Source organism: Aspergillus nomiae (assembly GCF_001204775.2).
Source record: "Aspergillus nomiae NRRL 13137 chromosome Unknown contig00046, whole genome shotgun sequence".
Lineage (NCBI taxonomy): Eukaryota > Fungi > Ascomycota > Eurotiomycetes > Eurotiales > Aspergillaceae > Aspergillus > Aspergillus nomiae.
This window is the reverse complement of record NW_015378101.1, coordinates 35,008-50,271: the sequence shown is the minus strand read 5'-3', so window position 1 is coordinate 50,271 and position 15,264 is coordinate 35,008. Positions and strand designations below refer to the sequence as shown.

Genomic DNA, 15,264 nt, shown 5'->3' with positions numbered 1-15,264 from the left:
GAAGCTATGGTGTCCTTGCCGCGAGCTGCCGCAGCCACGAGCTCCGTGATACTCAGGCTTGCCGCCTTCATCTTCCTTCGCTGGGTATGTTTGTTCAAATTCGTTCCATTACAAATAACGGGTGCTCATTCGTGTGCAGATCCCCGGTCATCATTTCCCACCTCTAATCTTCACCTCGCTAGTGGTGTATTTGTCTTCGTTGTTCTCGCTCAGTCGGTCGGCTGATGAGAACACCGCCAATCGCCCCCATGACTTGAAACGCTCCAAGAACACTTCGAGTATATATATCCCTATCCTGTACTGCTTAATCACTCTAGATTTGCTCACAGGAGGCTGTATGTAGGGTCTGCAGAGCCTCCAGCTAAGGATAGCGCTCTCAAGACGCTTTTAACGGGACTCCCATCCCCCAGCTCGCCGTTGGTCACACGGCTGACAGTGCTGGTTAACATTGTCCTTACGCTCTTCGCTTCCGACCTTCTACTCCGAGGGGTAGTTTTCTATCCTGCAAACGATGTTGCCTTCTCTCGCATTGGCTATGTCTCCCCAACTACAGCGAATTTACTCGTTCGAGAGCCGGACTCCGCTCAACTACCCCTGGTGGTCTTCTACCAAGAAGTGGAGCAGGAGGATCCCTTGAAATGGGTGGAAGAAGGCATTATATATGCACTTGATGAATCGACGGATTTCACAGCTTCGGTGACTTTAAAGAACTTGAAACCGTCCTCGCACTATCGGTACTCTTTGTCCAACAATCGCACGGGCTCTTTTGTCACCGCGCCTCTTCATGGCTCGAAATCTGCCAACCGGCTTAGCTTTCTGACGTCTAGCTGCATGAAGCCAAACTTCCCATACAACCCGCTATCTCATCCTTTGCGTATTGAGGGGATTGAGAAGATGACCGAGACCGTCAGCAAACTGCCATCCTTGCTTCGGCCGACATTTATGTTGTTCCTCGGTGACTTCATCTATATCGATGTTCCACAGCGCTTTGGCTCGTCTGTATCACACTATCGCAGTGAATATCGTCGTGTGTATTCGTCTCCTTCGTGGTATTCTCATGGTGATGCCCCGGCTATCGACCTGCCGTGGTTACACACCCTAGACGATCATGAGATTGAGAATGACTGGTCGAAGGGCAACAATACAGCTCCCTATCTGGCCGCGGCTGACCCCTATATCCATTACCACGTCAGTGTGAACCCCCCGATCCCGGCCACTCCTTTCGCCAAGCCAGAAAATACAACGTATTTCTCTTTCATTAACGGTCCGGCGTCATTTTTTATGTTGGACACGCGCACCTATCGCTCCGAGCCCGCCCAACCGGACTCTACCATCCTCGGCTCGGCGCAACTGCAGTCCTTGCTTGCATATCTGTCTCGTCCTGAACCAGCCGAAGTGCGCTGGAAGATCGTCGCCTCCAGCGTTCCATTTACCAAGAACTGGCACGTCGGTACGACCGACACATGGGGTGGGTTTCTGAATGAGCGTCGCACGGTGTTTGAGGCCATGTGGCGCGCCGAGCGAGAGCTAGGAATTCGCATCATCCTGCTCAGCGGAGACAGACACGAGTTCGGGGCGACTCGGTTCCCCGATCCAACATTGGACTACACGCCCGACGAACTTCTGTCCGATACCGCCGGAGAAGGCCTACACGAGTTCAGTGTTGGCCCGCTCAGCATGTTCTACTTGCCCATCCGGACCTACCATCAAACCGACAATGAAGATGTCACGGTCAAATACATCCCAACCGGTAACACCAAGTACGGATTAATCGATATCGACATCCGCGATGAGACCGTACTCACCACCAGTGGCAAGACGGAAATTGTACCCAGTTCCGTCCTTACCTACTCACTCTACGTTGACAACGATGTCGCCTGGAAATATAGTCTCAGCGTCCCACTGCCCGGGTATGAGCATGTTGTTGCCTCGGCTGCCTCTGTCAGGCACCCGCGATTCCTGCCAGGTAAAGTCCTTGAGGACAATCGTGAAACAGTTGGATGGGATACCCAGCTCAGGGCCGTGGTCAGTCAGGTGGAGGATGCAGGGGGGCAGCTAATTAGCCAGGTTAGGGATCAAATCTCTAAACTTTTGGATAAAATAGGAACGGCGGAGAGACTAATTTGAATATGGAGATGGAACCGGCATAGATAAAACATATAGTGTCAAAATTTCCCTGGCGATAATGTATCCATTCACACTGAAAACATGTTAATGTACAGTATATACAGAATACCGTCACTATTGCAACCTCCTATCGACGTGTAAAATGTCATGAGTATCGTTCGTTGAAGAAGTTAAAATTATACCATGGCAATGAAAACAATACGCGCCCAACACCATCCACATGCTGTATAATCGATCAATCGTGACCCATTTAGCGGTATCACCACGTAACAAACATACAAGAGAGAAAAGAGACATGACATGAAAAAGAAGCAACGTTGGAATCACCGTCCTCTACCGCGTCCTCCTCCGCCCATCAATCCGCTCATTTGACTCATCATTCCCTGTAGATCCATACCTCCGAGGCCTGGCAGACCACCACCGCCGCCTTGTCCCTGAAGCATCTGCATCATCTTGGCCATATCGCCCATACCGGGCATGCCAGGGAAACCTGCGCCACCTGCGCCGCCCATGGAGGCCATGCGTTTCTGCATCGCGGCGAGCTGTTGTTCTTTGTTGCCACCCTTGAGCATGTTCTGGGCTCGTTGCATCTGCTTCTTCTGCCCACCAACGCGCTTGGCCATACCCGCCATCATGCGGTGCTGCGACAGCAGGTCCTCGACCTCACGCACGGTCGTGCCGCTACCACAAGCGATGCGCACCATACGGCTGGGCTGCTCCACGAAAACCTTTCCATCACTGTCAAGCTCCGCTGTTGTCATACTATCAAAGATGTAGATCATGCGACGGAGTTTAAGCGAGCCATCTTCGTCATCCAGCCCAGCAGTGAGGTTGGACAAGCCAGGGATCATGCCAGAAAGTTTTGACAGGGGGCCCATTTTCATGATCGAGGAAATGTTCTCTCGGAAATCGCGCACCGTATAAATACCTTCAGCGATGTGCTTGTACGTCTCCTTGGCTGCTGCTGAGTCCTTGGTCACGGCTTGAACGTGTTCGACCAATCCTGCCATATCACCCATGCCCAGAAGCTTCTGGATGAAAGCTTTCGGCTCGAACCGTTCAAGATCCATCATATGTTCACCCGTGCCGAGGAAGATGATGGGAGTATGTGTAGCTGCTACCGCGGAAATAGCACCACCTCCAGCAGCATGGCCGTCCGTCTTCGTGATAATGATGGCACCAAAATCAGCCGTTGCCTTGAAGGCTGCCGACTGAGCTTCAGCCGCCTGACCAATCGTACTGTCGAGAACCAAGATAGTCTGGTCCGGGGTTACAGCAGTCTGAATCTGGGTCATTTCCGTGAAAAGTTCCTCCTCCTGCTTGTGACGACCGCTGGTATCCACGATGATAATCTCAAACCGCTCCTTCTTGAACTTGGCCACACCCTCAGCCGCCACCACTGCGGGGTCGGTCTGTGTCAAACTTCCATAATAAGGGATCTTGGCCTTTGTCGCATTCTGTTTCAACTGATCGAACGCACCGGCACGGAAGGTATCCGCACAGACAAGGGCCGTTTTGAAGCCTCGCATCTGATAATGTCTAGCTAACTTGGTACAGGTTGTCGTCTTACCGGCACCCTGTAAACCAACGAACATAATCACATTAGACCGGCCCTTCTTGGGTCGGAACGGCTCTGCATGTGGATTGACCAGAGCAACCAATTCGTCGAAGACGCTTTCTGGATCAACCTCTTCTTATTGACGGCGGGGGGCAGGGAGGCGAAGTTGACACCGGACTTGATAGATTTCCGGAGTGACTGGACGAGACGAACGTTTACGTCGGCTGATAATAGTGCAGCGCAGATCTCTTTCAACATGTCATCAAAAGCCTACAAGGCGTTAATTGCACGAAATCCCCTCGAAAATTGTATGCACATATTGGCCACCAACCTTCTCGTCTAGATTGTTGGACCTAGTTAGGTCATTGACGGCGGCGTTGATACGCCGCCCGAGATCCTGAAGGACCATGGCGGGCAATCTGTTAATGGATAAAAAAGTAGATATCACAGTATAATCAACAAGGACCAGCGAGTGCGGAAGTTAGCTGATTAGAAAGAATTATGGGAATGCTTGATGGATAGGTAGAATGTCGGAGAGGCCACCAATCTCAATCATTTCCAGTGCGGAGAGTCTGGAGCGGGCAGCCAGCCAATCAACAACATTATTTTCCCTTCCGCCTTTGAATATATTCGAGACTTACAAGAAAAAGTAAAAAAAAAAAAATGACCAAACAATTTATATATCAACACGAAGAAATTACCACCGCTGAAATTTGACATTCTTAATTATCATGCCTCTATCAACTACAGCAAAGAAGCGCAAGGTATTGGAAGGTCTGCAGGGCAAAACTGGTCGGCCTCAAAAGAAGTTCAGGAAGCAGCGCGAATACCACAGCAGTTCCGATGAAGCGGAAGATGACGAACCAACCGATTTTAAAGCTGTCAGTTTGGCAGATTCCGATGAGGATGAGGTCGAAGTAAAGAAGCCGAAGAAACAGACGAAACAGACGAAAACCTCAATTGCTTCAAAGAACAAAAAGGACGAAGAGAGCAGCGACAAAGATGACAGCGACGAATCGGCTGACAGCGATGATAAGAAGGATGAAAAGCACGATGCTTCGGGCTCAGACGCTTCTTCTGGTGCTGAGGATGAGGATGATGATTACGACTCGGATGCGTCTATGCCGACATCAACTACGGACCACAGAGCTGTCCCCAAACGGAACGATCCTTCGGCGTTCTCTACCTCCATCTCTAAGATTCTGGCGACAAAATTACCTTCCTCTGTCCGGGCGGATCCTGTTCTGTCACGCAGTAAAATAGCCACGCAAGCCAGCACCGATTTTGCCGACGAGAAATTGGACAAGCAAGCACGCGCCAAACTGCGCGCCGAGAAGCAGGAAGAATTGGATCGCGGTCGGATTCGCGATGTTCTGGGAATCCAACGAGGCGAGGCTGGCGCTGTCGCGGAGGAAGAGAAGCGTCTTCGGAAGATCGCTCAGCGTGGTGTGGTGAAGCTTTTCAATGCGGTTCGTGCAGCCCAAGTGCGCGGAGAAGAAGCGGCCAAGGGTGAGAGGAAGAAGGGTACCATCGGTATTGGCGAACGAGAGAAAGCCGTCAATGAGGTCAGCAAACAAGGATTCCTGGAGCTGATTAGTGGAAAGAAGGGCAAGCCTTTGAATATCGAGGAGGCTTGAACGGAGATTCTGTATATGTTAAGAACCAGGCATCTCTTAGGCGTTCGGGATTTTCTTTTATTTGTTTGATTGCACGTTTGGATTAAAAGTTATTCCTATTTACAGATTCTTGCAAAATAGAATGGAGATGAGAATACCCAATAGTACAATATACATTTAAAACCAGTAGCCTCCGACATTTGCTCGGTCGTCCTAAAATGTTGCTTCATTGTATTGCTTGAACGCGCCTTGAATCCCCCCAACAGATACCACCACATCACGGCACAATGTCCTGGTGGGGTTTATTTCTTTGGCTCAAAGTCGCTCGCCTGCAAGTTGCGGGTCATAGAGGGCAGACGGACAACTAGTCCGTCAAGCTCCTTGCTCATGATAACCTGACATCCTAGCCGAGAAGTCTCTGTCAGTCCGAATGCCAAATCCAGCATGTCGTTCTCGTCGTCGGATGGTTCTTCCATCTTGTCAAACACGTCCGGGTCCTCCACGATGACATGGCAGGTCGAGCAGGCACATGAACCGCCGCAGGCTCCTAGCGCGGGGAAAACCATAGTCAGTAAACAGCCTTAAACATTGCGCCCTGCCCCAAGGGGATGCGAACCTTCCATTTCAAGATCATTGGCCTGCGCAATATCCAGCAAGTTGTCCCCCTCGGATACTTGGAAGTCGTATTTCTCGCCATCCTTATCAATGAACGAGATGTTGAGTCTGCAACGAGGCAAGTGGTTAGCACATACTCCATGGGATAGCCTCATAGATAAGCCATGACTTACTCCTCCCCGGGCTTCGGAGGTGTGATGTGTCCATGTTGGACTCCCGCGGTGGCCGAAAAGCTTCGGTATTCTGGGTTCAATCCGTTCCATGACCGCCGTTGACTCACAGTCAACCCAGGTCTCTTAGTGTGCAATGCGTACTGATTGGAGGCAGTCACCCGAGGACTCTGTGAGGAATAAGTAAGGAACCGTTTCGATTGGGCGCGACATGCGCGATCCCCGGGGACGGTCTTCGGGACGGCATGACGCAAATTAAGGAAAGTTTCTCTCCAGAACGACATGTTTATAGAACACTAAAGCGGCGAGGATAACAAAGAACTATAGTACCGAAAGTATAGTGAGTAGACACCAGGAGAGTAGATTGCCGAGAGGCAAAGGAGTATAGAAAGGAAAGTCTAGGAGAGGGACGTTTTCAATTGGAAGTCAATCGATTGGAATCTGGAGGAGAAAAAAGAGTAACTCCGAGGAGAAGGCGGGAAATTCGGACATAATCATTCGCTGCTTCCAACTTAACCTTTTTTTGCTCGACCTTTTTTGCTCTCCGCCTTTGGGACCTTAACGGTAATTTTAATTTAATAACAATTCCACAACTCCGACAAGAACATCCGCCCTCCCCTTTCCACAAGAAGAAGACGTTCATCTCTCGATACCCCCCTCTCAACGATGTCATCTTCTCGTGAAGGGCTCAATCCTCTGCGCCCTTATTACTTCCCCCCCTCCATGGGCCTGGAGGCCGCCAACGCCACTTCATCCCCTCCAGATGCGTCATCGGCCCATGTTTTTGGAAGCTCTGCCCGCGACTTGCTGTCCGACTTGGACTACTCGGACTATTTGGAAAACTCCCCCTCGGTATCAAGCTGGATTAAAGATGCCCTGGACCGTGCACTTTGGAAATATACCAGTCTGTTGACCGCACAACCGTTTGACGTCGCGAAAACCATTTTACAGGCCTATGTCGTGCCGGGCAGCCAGGATGGACAATGGCTTATGGATGGCCATCGGAGGCAAAGTTCGGGTGCTCAGGGCGATCTCTATGATGAGGAGGATGAGGATGAGGAAGAAGAAGAGGGAGTTGTAAGTTCTATGTGGATCCCTAGAGGGACTAGAGGGGGAAACAATCTACCTGAGGGCTAACGTTGCCATACGTCAAATAGGATGCGCTATCCTCAGATGATGAGAGCAGTTACTTCACGTCGACAACCCCCGCCGCCTCATCGCCCTCAAACTCACGATCTCGAAAATCTCGACGCCATATCACTGATCGAATGGGTTACATTCAGCCCTCAACCCCATCGTCCCGGAACGCTTTGAAAATCAAAAACCCAAGCTCCCTGATGGATGTACTTTCTCAGTTGTGGACTACCAGCGGACCAACATCCCCATGGAAAGCAACCAATGCCACCTTCATCTACTCCCTACTCCTCCCGACCTTGAACACATTCATTCGCAGTCTTCTGTCAGCCATTGTGGGACTACCAGAGGATGATATTTCGTCCTCTATGACAGCAGACATTCTGACGTCGACCTCTCCAATCGCTACCTTGGTCCTGTCATTCATCTCTACGTCCTTGTCTGCATTGATCCTCTCCCCGATTGATACGGCACGCACACTCCTCATTCTCACGCCCGTCACTCATGGACCCCGCTCCCTTATACGTGCCATCCGACAAATCCCGACTCCCAACTGCACGGTACCCCCTCATCTAGTCCCAATCACGATCCTCCATTCGAGTTTGCCGAGCTTCATAATGACCACCACCCCGCTCTTCCTGAAATCGTACCTCTCCCTTGACCCCGTCCTCAACCCGTCCATGTGGAACTTGTTTACTTTCATGGGGTCCGGCTTGGAACTGGCAGTCCGGTTCCCTCTGGAAACTGTGCTGCGTCGCGCGCAGATCGCTACTTTCACGTCCCCAAGCCTCCGCCAACAACCTACTAGTAGGCTACCTTCTGCAAAGCCCTCAGAGGCTGTTTCTGCAGCCCCAGAGATCGAGACCATCGTTCGACACCCCGTACATATAGGGGTATTGTCGGAACGATGTGGGGTATTGTCTACGAGGAGGGTGTTCAGCCGAATCCAGAGGCTGAGAGGGCGCAGGCCTTATTCGACAAGCCCCTTGCGCTGAGGAAACGGCAAGGCCAGGGAATCCATGGCCTCTATCGCGGCTGGCGAATTGGTATGTGGGGGATTGCCGGTATCTGGGGCGCCAGCTTTCTTGGAAGCCCCGGTGCTGTCGGGGAGGATGGAGCGATGCCCAGTGGAGGCCGCTTTTGATCAAACCGCATGGCATTGAAGATTCGTGTATCTGACACCCCCACAGTTGTCTCAAGTTAGCCCACCTGTTTATCTTGTTACCATACCCACTCCCCTTCGCTTTTTCATCCTTGTCCTGCTCCTAATCAAGTCCTCGCTCCCTCTACACCCTATATTTTTTTTGTCCACCTAGCTGGCGCAAGGGGGGTGAAGGCGTTGGACCTGTTTGTGTTTATTTTGTAGATATCAACGGCGGCGATATCCTTTCTGACAGTTCTTCGAATCTCCTTTCCCTTTTGTTCCGGTTGTTTACATGGGGAATATGTACATCACTCATCCCACTTTAGCGTCATGATACATCAGCCATCTCATCTCCCTATACAGAGCCATTCATTTCAGACAGCAGTGGCAATGAATCCGTTCCATCTGTTTCAAAGGAGTTCCCATTATGATGAAAATACACTTCGTATGTTGGTAAACAAATACATCAAACCAACCAGATCGCCACCCAGAAATACCCATTCCATCTAACTAACATGATCCCAACTTAATTATCCAAATCAGTGAAACTCTCTATTGAATGAAACACGACTGTTTTCATTTGAGCCGCGGCTCGACCCGTACACATTGTTCTTTTGGGTCATGTTCGTCTTGAGTTTTATTTTTGAGTCATCCGAAATCATCCCAGAATGCAAGCAAATAACGCCAGTCATTCACCCATCTGATCATTGGAGTGAATTGTAGTCATTCCGTTCCATCCCATACCATGTCGATCTATCTAACCCCCCTTTTTAACGTAAGCTCGAAGTGAAGCAAGAAATGCTGCTGTTTTTTTTATTCAAGCCCCCTCAGTGCATGTCACAGAGGCCAACATAGAACAAATCCCATGGAAACATGGGCCCGAAGGCCGAAGATATTAGAAACTGAAATGCAGCCCGCCCCATCATGAGTTCAAAAAAAAAAGATATTGTATAATACAAACTCAGACGCGAGTCAAGTTTGGGTATCATAAAGAACGAAAAAGAATTAAAAAGAAATATATGGCATGGATTCATGAACGTCTTTAGCTTATTTGTCGGCAAACCTCCGATCAAAGTAGCGCAAGACGCCCATTACACTCGCTGCCTCGACCTCGAGGGCCGCCCTCGAGGAGCATCGATCGGGCGATGCAACCTCCTTCGGATTTGGTAATGTATGCAGCTTAGGAAGCCACGCAGAAATTTCATCGCTGGCACGGGAGAAATTCGGGTGTCGTGACAGTGTCGTGAATGCGTCAGCACAAGAGAGTGTTAGTGAGGGCGTCGTAGATCTACCAGATGTCGATTTGGCAGCGGCAGCACGCGGGGGGTTGGAACTGCGTGACTGGCAACACCCACCATCGGCGCCTTTACCGCCGCAACATCCGGAGGAGGCAACGCTGGCGGAGCGAGAGGCCGCCAGCGTCTTGCAAAAAAGGGTACTCTTTGGGTCCGCAAGACATTGGGCACAGGTGCCAGGGCCATTCGCACAGGGATTAGTTGCCTGACTAATGGACGGCAGAGTGACTTCAGAGCGAACGTCGCCATCAGAGGGAGGTGGCGTGAATTGAGACAGGTTTTGAATGGGTGCGAGACGGTTGTTCTCGAAGGATTGTCGGCGCTGCTCTTCCTGGGCGGCCATTTCCGCACAAATACATGGGGTTCCATCCTGACAAAAGCCGCACGGATCAACCGCAGGGGATGAAACAGCCGTGGTAGTGTCTTCCTGCGGTTGAGGGGCAGCAAACCGAGTGGTAAAGTCGATTTCCATCTCCTCCGGGTCGGGCTTTATCTCAGGCTCGACACGCCCTTGTCCAGTGGTGCTAAGACGATTGGAATTCAACGGCTCAACGCCTGGCATTGCAAATGCATCTTCAATACACTGACAATGTGTCGAAGAACAACTAGGGCAGCCCAGTGGCACTTCCTCCCGCTCATCATGGGTAATACCGCCGCTGGCGTTGCTCGGCGAAGACCTTTCATTCGTAGCTCGTCCAGAGCTAGATTTTTTGGCGGACATGCGAGTCAATGGTGCCCTACCAGCAGGAACATTTTTATCCGAAAGCGACGACCGGAACTCTTTAACAAGGGCTTCCTTCGCGCTTCTTTCTACTGAGACTTCCTTCTCCAGAGCGTGGCATCGGTCGCGCCACCATGTCATTTCATTTCGGCACTGTTCGACTTCATGAGACAGGTTTGAAATTTGTTCTTTGAACGCTGCCACATGAATATCGTGCTCCTCTTCGATTTTCTTAATTTGGTCTTCGAGCTCATTGACGCGGGCGGCTCTACGTTCCCTGAACGCTCTTTGGGCCGCACGATTCTGCGCCTTGCGTTTAGTAGGCGGCGTATCCGTGGCAGGCTTCCGGCCAGGCTTGGGACGTGGTGGTATAACCCATTCCTTGGAGGTGACGGATCCGGGTGTACCCGGTCCGGGAGATGGTGAAATGTTTGGCTTGGCGGCAATTGCGGGAGCAACGGAGCTGGAGTGGGCGCAGGGGCTATTGAGGGTGCGGGAGTTGCCATTTTGTTCAGGATTGCCTCTTTCTTTCAAGAGGAATTCTGGATAGAAGTTAGCGGGTCATGACCCCGGGATGCGGGTGTAGAAGATAAGGGTGAGGGTGGAAAGTGTAGGAAAAGAATGTCCACGGACCAACAGGTGGTGTCACTTGATCGCGGCGGCCGGAAGAGCGGAAGTGCGCCCTTGCAGCCAGTAAGCGAGACGAAGGATTGGTGAGCTGTGAGAAGTGCAATCTGGAAGCAATTCCCCCTGGGTGCGAATTGCCAGAGCATAGAATCTCTTGGGGGTATGAATGAACGAAATAGACTCGATATGAAATGCAGAGGAAAGGAAAGAAGGAAGCCGAGGAAGAGGGGGAAACAGGACTGGAAAAAGGTGATCGGATCAGATTAGATTATCGTGCGGTCTCCCCGATTTCGGCGAATGGTGGAGTCACTTACTCGCTTGGGTTCCTTATTCGTTGACCCATACTTTTGCTCCCTGGTTATCAATCAATGGAGACGTTGGCGTTTGCACGTATTAGGGCATGAACTAAAGCTTCCTTCTGCCCTGCAGTGAGCCTAGAGAGAAAGTACCCTGGATGCTGTAGTAGGTATGCACAAGAACACACCCCTCTGGCGCTGGACACCCTCAACATATCCAGAATAATTCCTCGTTTTGTGGGAAACTTACCGAGTCTCATAGCATGTATGTAACCCTAATCTGGAGTGGTGACTTCAATAATTTCCTACAGACTCCATCCTCAATCCCATGGAACTTGAAATTTTCTCTTCCTTCAAAACCACGAAGTGGATGTGGTGGATCCTACGTACTCTTGTCGAATCTGCTCACCCGCGGTGGCCGCCATCAACCTTGGCTTTTTTTTTTTTTCTTTTATTTGTCTTTTCTTTTTCGTTTTCGTTTCTCCGCTCCTCTTTCTTCTAAAACCTACATGATTTAATCTAATAAGGCAGTGTTACAATAGAATGTTCCCTACAATCAAAGATCCATAACATAGTTCATAACCTTCGGGTATGGTTGAGTTAGCTCTTGGTTCAGCTAGAGCTATGAGAAAACTCGAATTACAAGAAAAGTCATCAGTATCTCAGGTAGTCATACTCTTCCCTATGAACTAAAGAAGAATATATCTTGAAAAAAAAAAGTGCATTTTCATTTGTCACTTTTCTCCCGTAGAGAAGCGACTATAATGGTAATGCTTTCCATTCGGCACTTCACATCCCTCCATCATCTGATCTTATCTGATCCCGGCTTTACCAGATTGGGCTATCTGATGCCGTAATACGCTAAACCGTCCATCGACGATCGCTTGAACGGGCGAATCCTGTTAACCTTGTTTAGCATAGCTGACTGGGACCAATGCTTTACAGAGGGGACGGGAGGGAATTTTTTGCTTTGTTTTACTAATATCATGGATTTCAAATCCCAACCACCTTTTGTCTGCCTTCTCAATTGAGCTTGTGTCCTGCTCGGTTTCGACGCCGATCAACGGAATCAAACGGGCGAAACCCGGACTGAAACTGCTGTGGTATTTTACCACGGAGATTCCCCTGGTTGACCGACTTTCGTAGGGAACCTATGCACGGCAATACGGTTCATCTGGGCCCCCTGGGTCCCTTGCAGTAATCCAACAATGTGGAGTATGAGAACGTAGAATAAGGCGAGCAATCGCTTCATGGGATAAAATATGCTTGTGAGGCAAAGCCAGCATTAAGGGACCTAGGGCTCTGTATTTCGGATCCAAGAAACATGCTCTACACTCGGACTAGATTACTATTTGTGGGAAAGCTGAAAGTACTCCGTTCTCCACGTACATTGACTGTGCTGTCCTTGACACTGGCTAGACGAGTTGCCATCTGCCGGTCCTCGCCGATTGAAATGCCAATCCTGTAGCACGAAATTTTTCATCCTTGGCTTTTACTTCCCCTCTCTCTCCCTGTCTCTCTCTCTCTCTTATTGTGCTTTTAGTTTGCATGTAGGTCAATCTTCGTATGTAGAAATTCAAATGATAGTAAGATTATCCGTTCAAAGCTCGGTCAGCTGGGGCGAGCCTTCCGTCGGGGGTGATGAGAATTTGGTCTGCACATAAACCTTCTGCATACCTTTGTCCCGTCTCTCAAACGCCGCGTACAATTCTGGCATATTCTCCAATGGTACACGGTGGGTTACCATGTCCAATGGATTAATCTCTTGCCGCCTTATGAGTTCCAAGAGGTGTTCCCAGTATTTCTGGACTGGAGCCTGGCCGTTGCCGATGAACCGGATACCGGTTTGCATGAGAGCACCAATATTGAAGTGGTTAGTCTGTATAGCAATCAGTCAATACCTGAGGGAAAAAAAATTGCAAGATATGCAGGTCTTGCTTACGTAGCCAGCATAGACCCCGGTTATGCCAATTCGTCCAAACGGCCGGACAGCCGTGATCATCTCATTCAGGATTTCCGAGGTGTCTGTCTCCATTCCCAGAAGCATCTCGAAGTAATGCGCCCATCCTTTAGCGTACTCTCCCGCAGCACATTCCAGTGCCACATCTGGCCCTCCAGGTACAATCTTTTTTAACTGGGAGGTGATTGATTCTCCTCTTGGTAGGTTGCTGAAATCTATTGTCTCAAGCTTTGGTATCTTGCTCTTGACAAAATCCAACCTCCATGCTCCCTCTCCTCCATCGATAAGGATGACACGAGTGGCCCCCTGGCTAAAGCTGTATTCCACAGCCATCTGGCCGATTGGGCCTCCGCCCCAAACAGCTACAACATCACCTTTCTTCACACCCGTATCAACCACACAATGATACGCGGTCGCCAGGACATCTGAAAGGTAAAGGCCTTTCTCATCTGGAACGTCCGCTGGGAGCTGCAGTAGATTAACATCGCCGTAAGGCACACGCACGTACTCTGCCTGGCCTCCCGCGAAGCCCCCAGTAAAATGGCTATACCCGAACATCCCTAGGGTAACAAAGATAAGCTTCAGCTGACGAGAGACATCCGGATACAAGCAATTTACCTGCTGTCCGTTTGCCATACATCGCATTCGTAATGGAGTTTTCATTTGTCCGTTCACAGGCTGACGTCAATTGCTCCTTACAGTTTCTGCATTCTCCACAAGCAATTGGGAAAGCTGCAACAACGCGATCTCCAGCCTTGACCTTCTTCACAGTTGGTCCCACGCTTTCGACAACACCACAAAATTCATGGCCGAGAACATCACCCTTCTCTAATTGAGGAATGACACCTAAGCCGAGGGGTGAGCTGGCAAGTCTATCGATGGCCACTCGAATGGATTCATACCATGGTATAGATGAAGGTCACTTCCACAGATTGTGCTACCAGTTACCTTGACTATCACATCACCTTCATCTACAACTCTTGGTTTTGGCATCTCGACTGCTGACTTGTTAGGCTAGCCGTTTCTCGATTAGGTTTCAATACGTACCGATTTGAACACTGTTCTTTCCCTGCCATGTCGTGGCCTTGATCTTCTCTCCCGTTTCCTGCCCGTAGGCTCCCTTGTCGTAGTTACTCACATCGGTTGTGACGGTGGCATTATCACTATGCCCAATCACTTTTTCCACGAGATTTGCGGCTTGAGATGCGGCCATTTTTAGCTATTGGAATAGTTCAAGAGCTCTCTGATCAACTTACGGTCCTAATTGCGGATGGTGCTTGCGTGTATTAAAAGGCGACATTTCAAGAGTGACTGTTTGAGTACATCATCCGGACTGACATCACTATGAGTCGCCTGGGGTAAAATTCTTGGAACGCCCAACCATAGTCGACTGGCTTAATAATGATATATTCCAGCATTGGACATTTTTATGACAATTTTTGTTTTACATCATTTCTTTTTCAAGCGTAAGCGTAGTGGTGGGACTGGCCCTGAAGCTGATGACGCCATTTGCAAACCCACTCAAGACTGAGCCTTGTCGGTGAGAGAAATATTGCTTGGGAAGCTAGGCTTCATGCATGATAGTCACCCGGTCGAACAGAGATAGTGATAGATCAGAAAGGCATTGCCAAAAAGCTATGCCTCTCCAATGCCCAAGAAACTGCGCCGGTCATGTGAGTCGAACAACTGGTCAATTCGGTGCGATCGACAAGACGAAAGAGGAAATCCGTCCAGTCGAGACCTAAACCGATGCATGTCCGTATGTGTGTCTACCTGATAGACCACATCCTATCTACCCATTCTTCGTGGCGATATCTATGTTGTTCTTCAGTTGCCGAGAGGGTCCTGTACGGTCAGATGAGGGGGATCTCGTCCTTTTTAAAATTCCCTTCGCCCCTCTCTGGCGTTTGGAATATCTCAAGCTTCTGCATGCCACTTCAATTCGTGTTCAGCATACTGCATTTTTGAAGCGTTTGCCTTTGATTTCTTTCTCTGCTTTCG

At 49.8% G+C, this 15,264-nt stretch overlaps 7 protein-coding genes across 7 annotated transcripts; 3 read left to right on the top strand and 4 right to left on the bottom strand.

Moving 5' to 3' along the window:
• Nucleotides 1-6: 6 nt before the first annotated feature.
• ANOM_002745 (alkaline phosphatase family protein) lies at nucleotides 7-2,127 on the top strand (the record flags this gene model as incomplete). The annotated part of the gene is made up of 3 exons (XM_015548002.1): nucleotides 7-84; nucleotides 140-278; nucleotides 344-2,127. 3 exons carry the CDS (start codon nucleotides 7-9, stop codon nucleotides 2,125-2,127), a joined length of 2,001 nt encoding a protein of 666 aa, XP_015409653.1.
• A 323-nt stretch (nucleotides 2,128-2,450) lies between these two features.
• ANOM_002744 (RNA-binding signal recognition particle subunit SRP54) lies at nucleotides 2,451-4,094 on the bottom strand (the record flags this gene model as incomplete). Its single annotated transcript, XM_015548001.1, has 3 exons — nucleotides 2,451-3,801; nucleotides 3,864-3,955; nucleotides 4,017-4,094. 3 exons carry the CDS (start codon nucleotides 4,092-4,094, stop codon nucleotides 2,451-2,453), a joined length of 1,521 nt encoding a protein of 506 aa, XP_015409652.1.
• Nucleotides 4,095-4,416: 322 nt separating this feature from the next.
• On the top strand, nucleotides 4,417-5,322 carry ANOM_002743 (rRNA-processing protein RRP15; the record flags this gene model as incomplete). Its single annotated transcript, XM_015548000.1, has 1 exon — nucleotides 4,417-5,322. The coding sequence occupies one exon, from the start codon at nucleotides 4,417-4,419 to the stop codon at nucleotides 5,320-5,322; it is 906 nt and encodes a 301-aa protein (XP_015409655.1).
• A 112-nt stretch (nucleotides 5,323-5,434) lies between these two features.
• Nucleotides 5,435-6,471, bottom strand: ANOM_002742 (ferredoxin family 2Fe-2S iron-sulfur cluster binding protein). The gene is made up of 3 exons (XM_015547999.1): nucleotides 6,090-6,471; nucleotides 5,918-6,024; nucleotides 5,435-5,848 (listed from the first exon to the last, which is right to left on the bottom strand). The coding sequence occupies exons 1-3, from the start codon at nucleotides 6,368-6,370 to the stop codon at nucleotides 5,604-5,606; spliced, it is 633 nt and encodes a 210-aa protein (XP_015409654.1). The 5' UTR covers nucleotides 6,371-6,471; the 3' UTR covers nucleotides 5,435-5,603.
• A 281-nt stretch (nucleotides 6,472-6,752) lies between these two features.
• Nucleotides 6,753-8,364, top strand: ANOM_002741 (mitofusin complex protein UGO1; the record flags this gene model as incomplete). Its single annotated transcript, XM_015547998.1, has 3 exons — nucleotides 6,753-7,163; nucleotides 7,244-8,134; nucleotides 8,188-8,364. 3 exons carry the CDS (start codon nucleotides 6,753-6,755, stop codon nucleotides 8,362-8,364), a joined length of 1,479 nt encoding a protein of 492 aa, XP_015409633.1.
• A 1,047-nt stretch (nucleotides 8,365-9,411) lies between these two features.
• Nucleotides 9,412-11,153, bottom strand: hapX (bZIP transcription factor HapX; the record flags this gene model as incomplete). Its single annotated transcript, XM_015547997.1, has 2 exons — nucleotides 9,412-10,922; nucleotides 11,030-11,153. The coding sequence occupies 2 exons, from the start codon at nucleotides 11,151-11,153 to the stop codon at nucleotides 9,412-9,414; spliced, it is 1,635 nt and encodes a 544-aa protein (XP_015409656.1).
• A 1,667-nt stretch (nucleotides 11,154-12,820) lies between these two features.
• On the bottom strand, nucleotides 12,821-14,481 carry ANOM_002739 (zinc-dependent alcohol dehydrogenase). The gene is made up of 5 exons (XM_015547996.1): nucleotides 14,311-14,481; nucleotides 14,166-14,261; nucleotides 13,882-14,109; nucleotides 13,246-13,823; nucleotides 12,821-13,182 (listed from the first exon to the last, which is right to left on the bottom strand). Exons 1-5 carry the CDS (start codon nucleotides 14,474-14,476, stop codon nucleotides 12,904-12,906), a joined length of 1,347 nt encoding a protein of 448 aa, XP_015409641.1. The 5' UTR covers nucleotides 14,477-14,481; the 3' UTR covers nucleotides 12,821-12,903.
• Nucleotides 14,482-15,264: the final 783 nt, after the last annotated feature.

Excerpts from the sequence above, each read along its gene's own strand:
- ANOM_002742 (XM_015547999.1), bottom strand. The coding sequence starts at position 6,370 with ATGTCGTTCTGGAGAGAAACTTTCCTTAATTTGCGTCATGCCGTCCCG. Across the intron at positions 6,025-6,089 it reads CCTCCGAAGCCCGGGGAGGA|ACTCAACATCTCGTTCATTG; the intron begins GTAAGTCATGGC and ends GCCTCGTTGCAG. Across the intron at positions 5,849-5,917 it reads CAATGATCTTGAAATGGAAG|GAGCCTGCGGCGGTTCATGT; the intron begins GTTCGCATCCCC and ends TCCCCGCGCTAG.
- ANOM_002739 (XM_015547996.1), bottom strand. The coding sequence starts at position 14,476 with ATGGCCGCATCTCAAGCCGCAAATCTCGTGGAAAAAGTGATTGGGCAT. Across the intron at positions 14,262-14,310 it reads AAAGAACAGTGTTCAAATCG|TCGAGATGCCAAAACCAAGA; the intron begins GTACGTATTGAA and ends ACAAGTCAGCAG. Across the intron at positions 13,824-13,881 it reads GTATGGCAAACGGACAGCAG|GGATGTTCGGGTATAGCCAT; the intron begins GTAAATTGCTTG and ends TTGTTACCCTAG.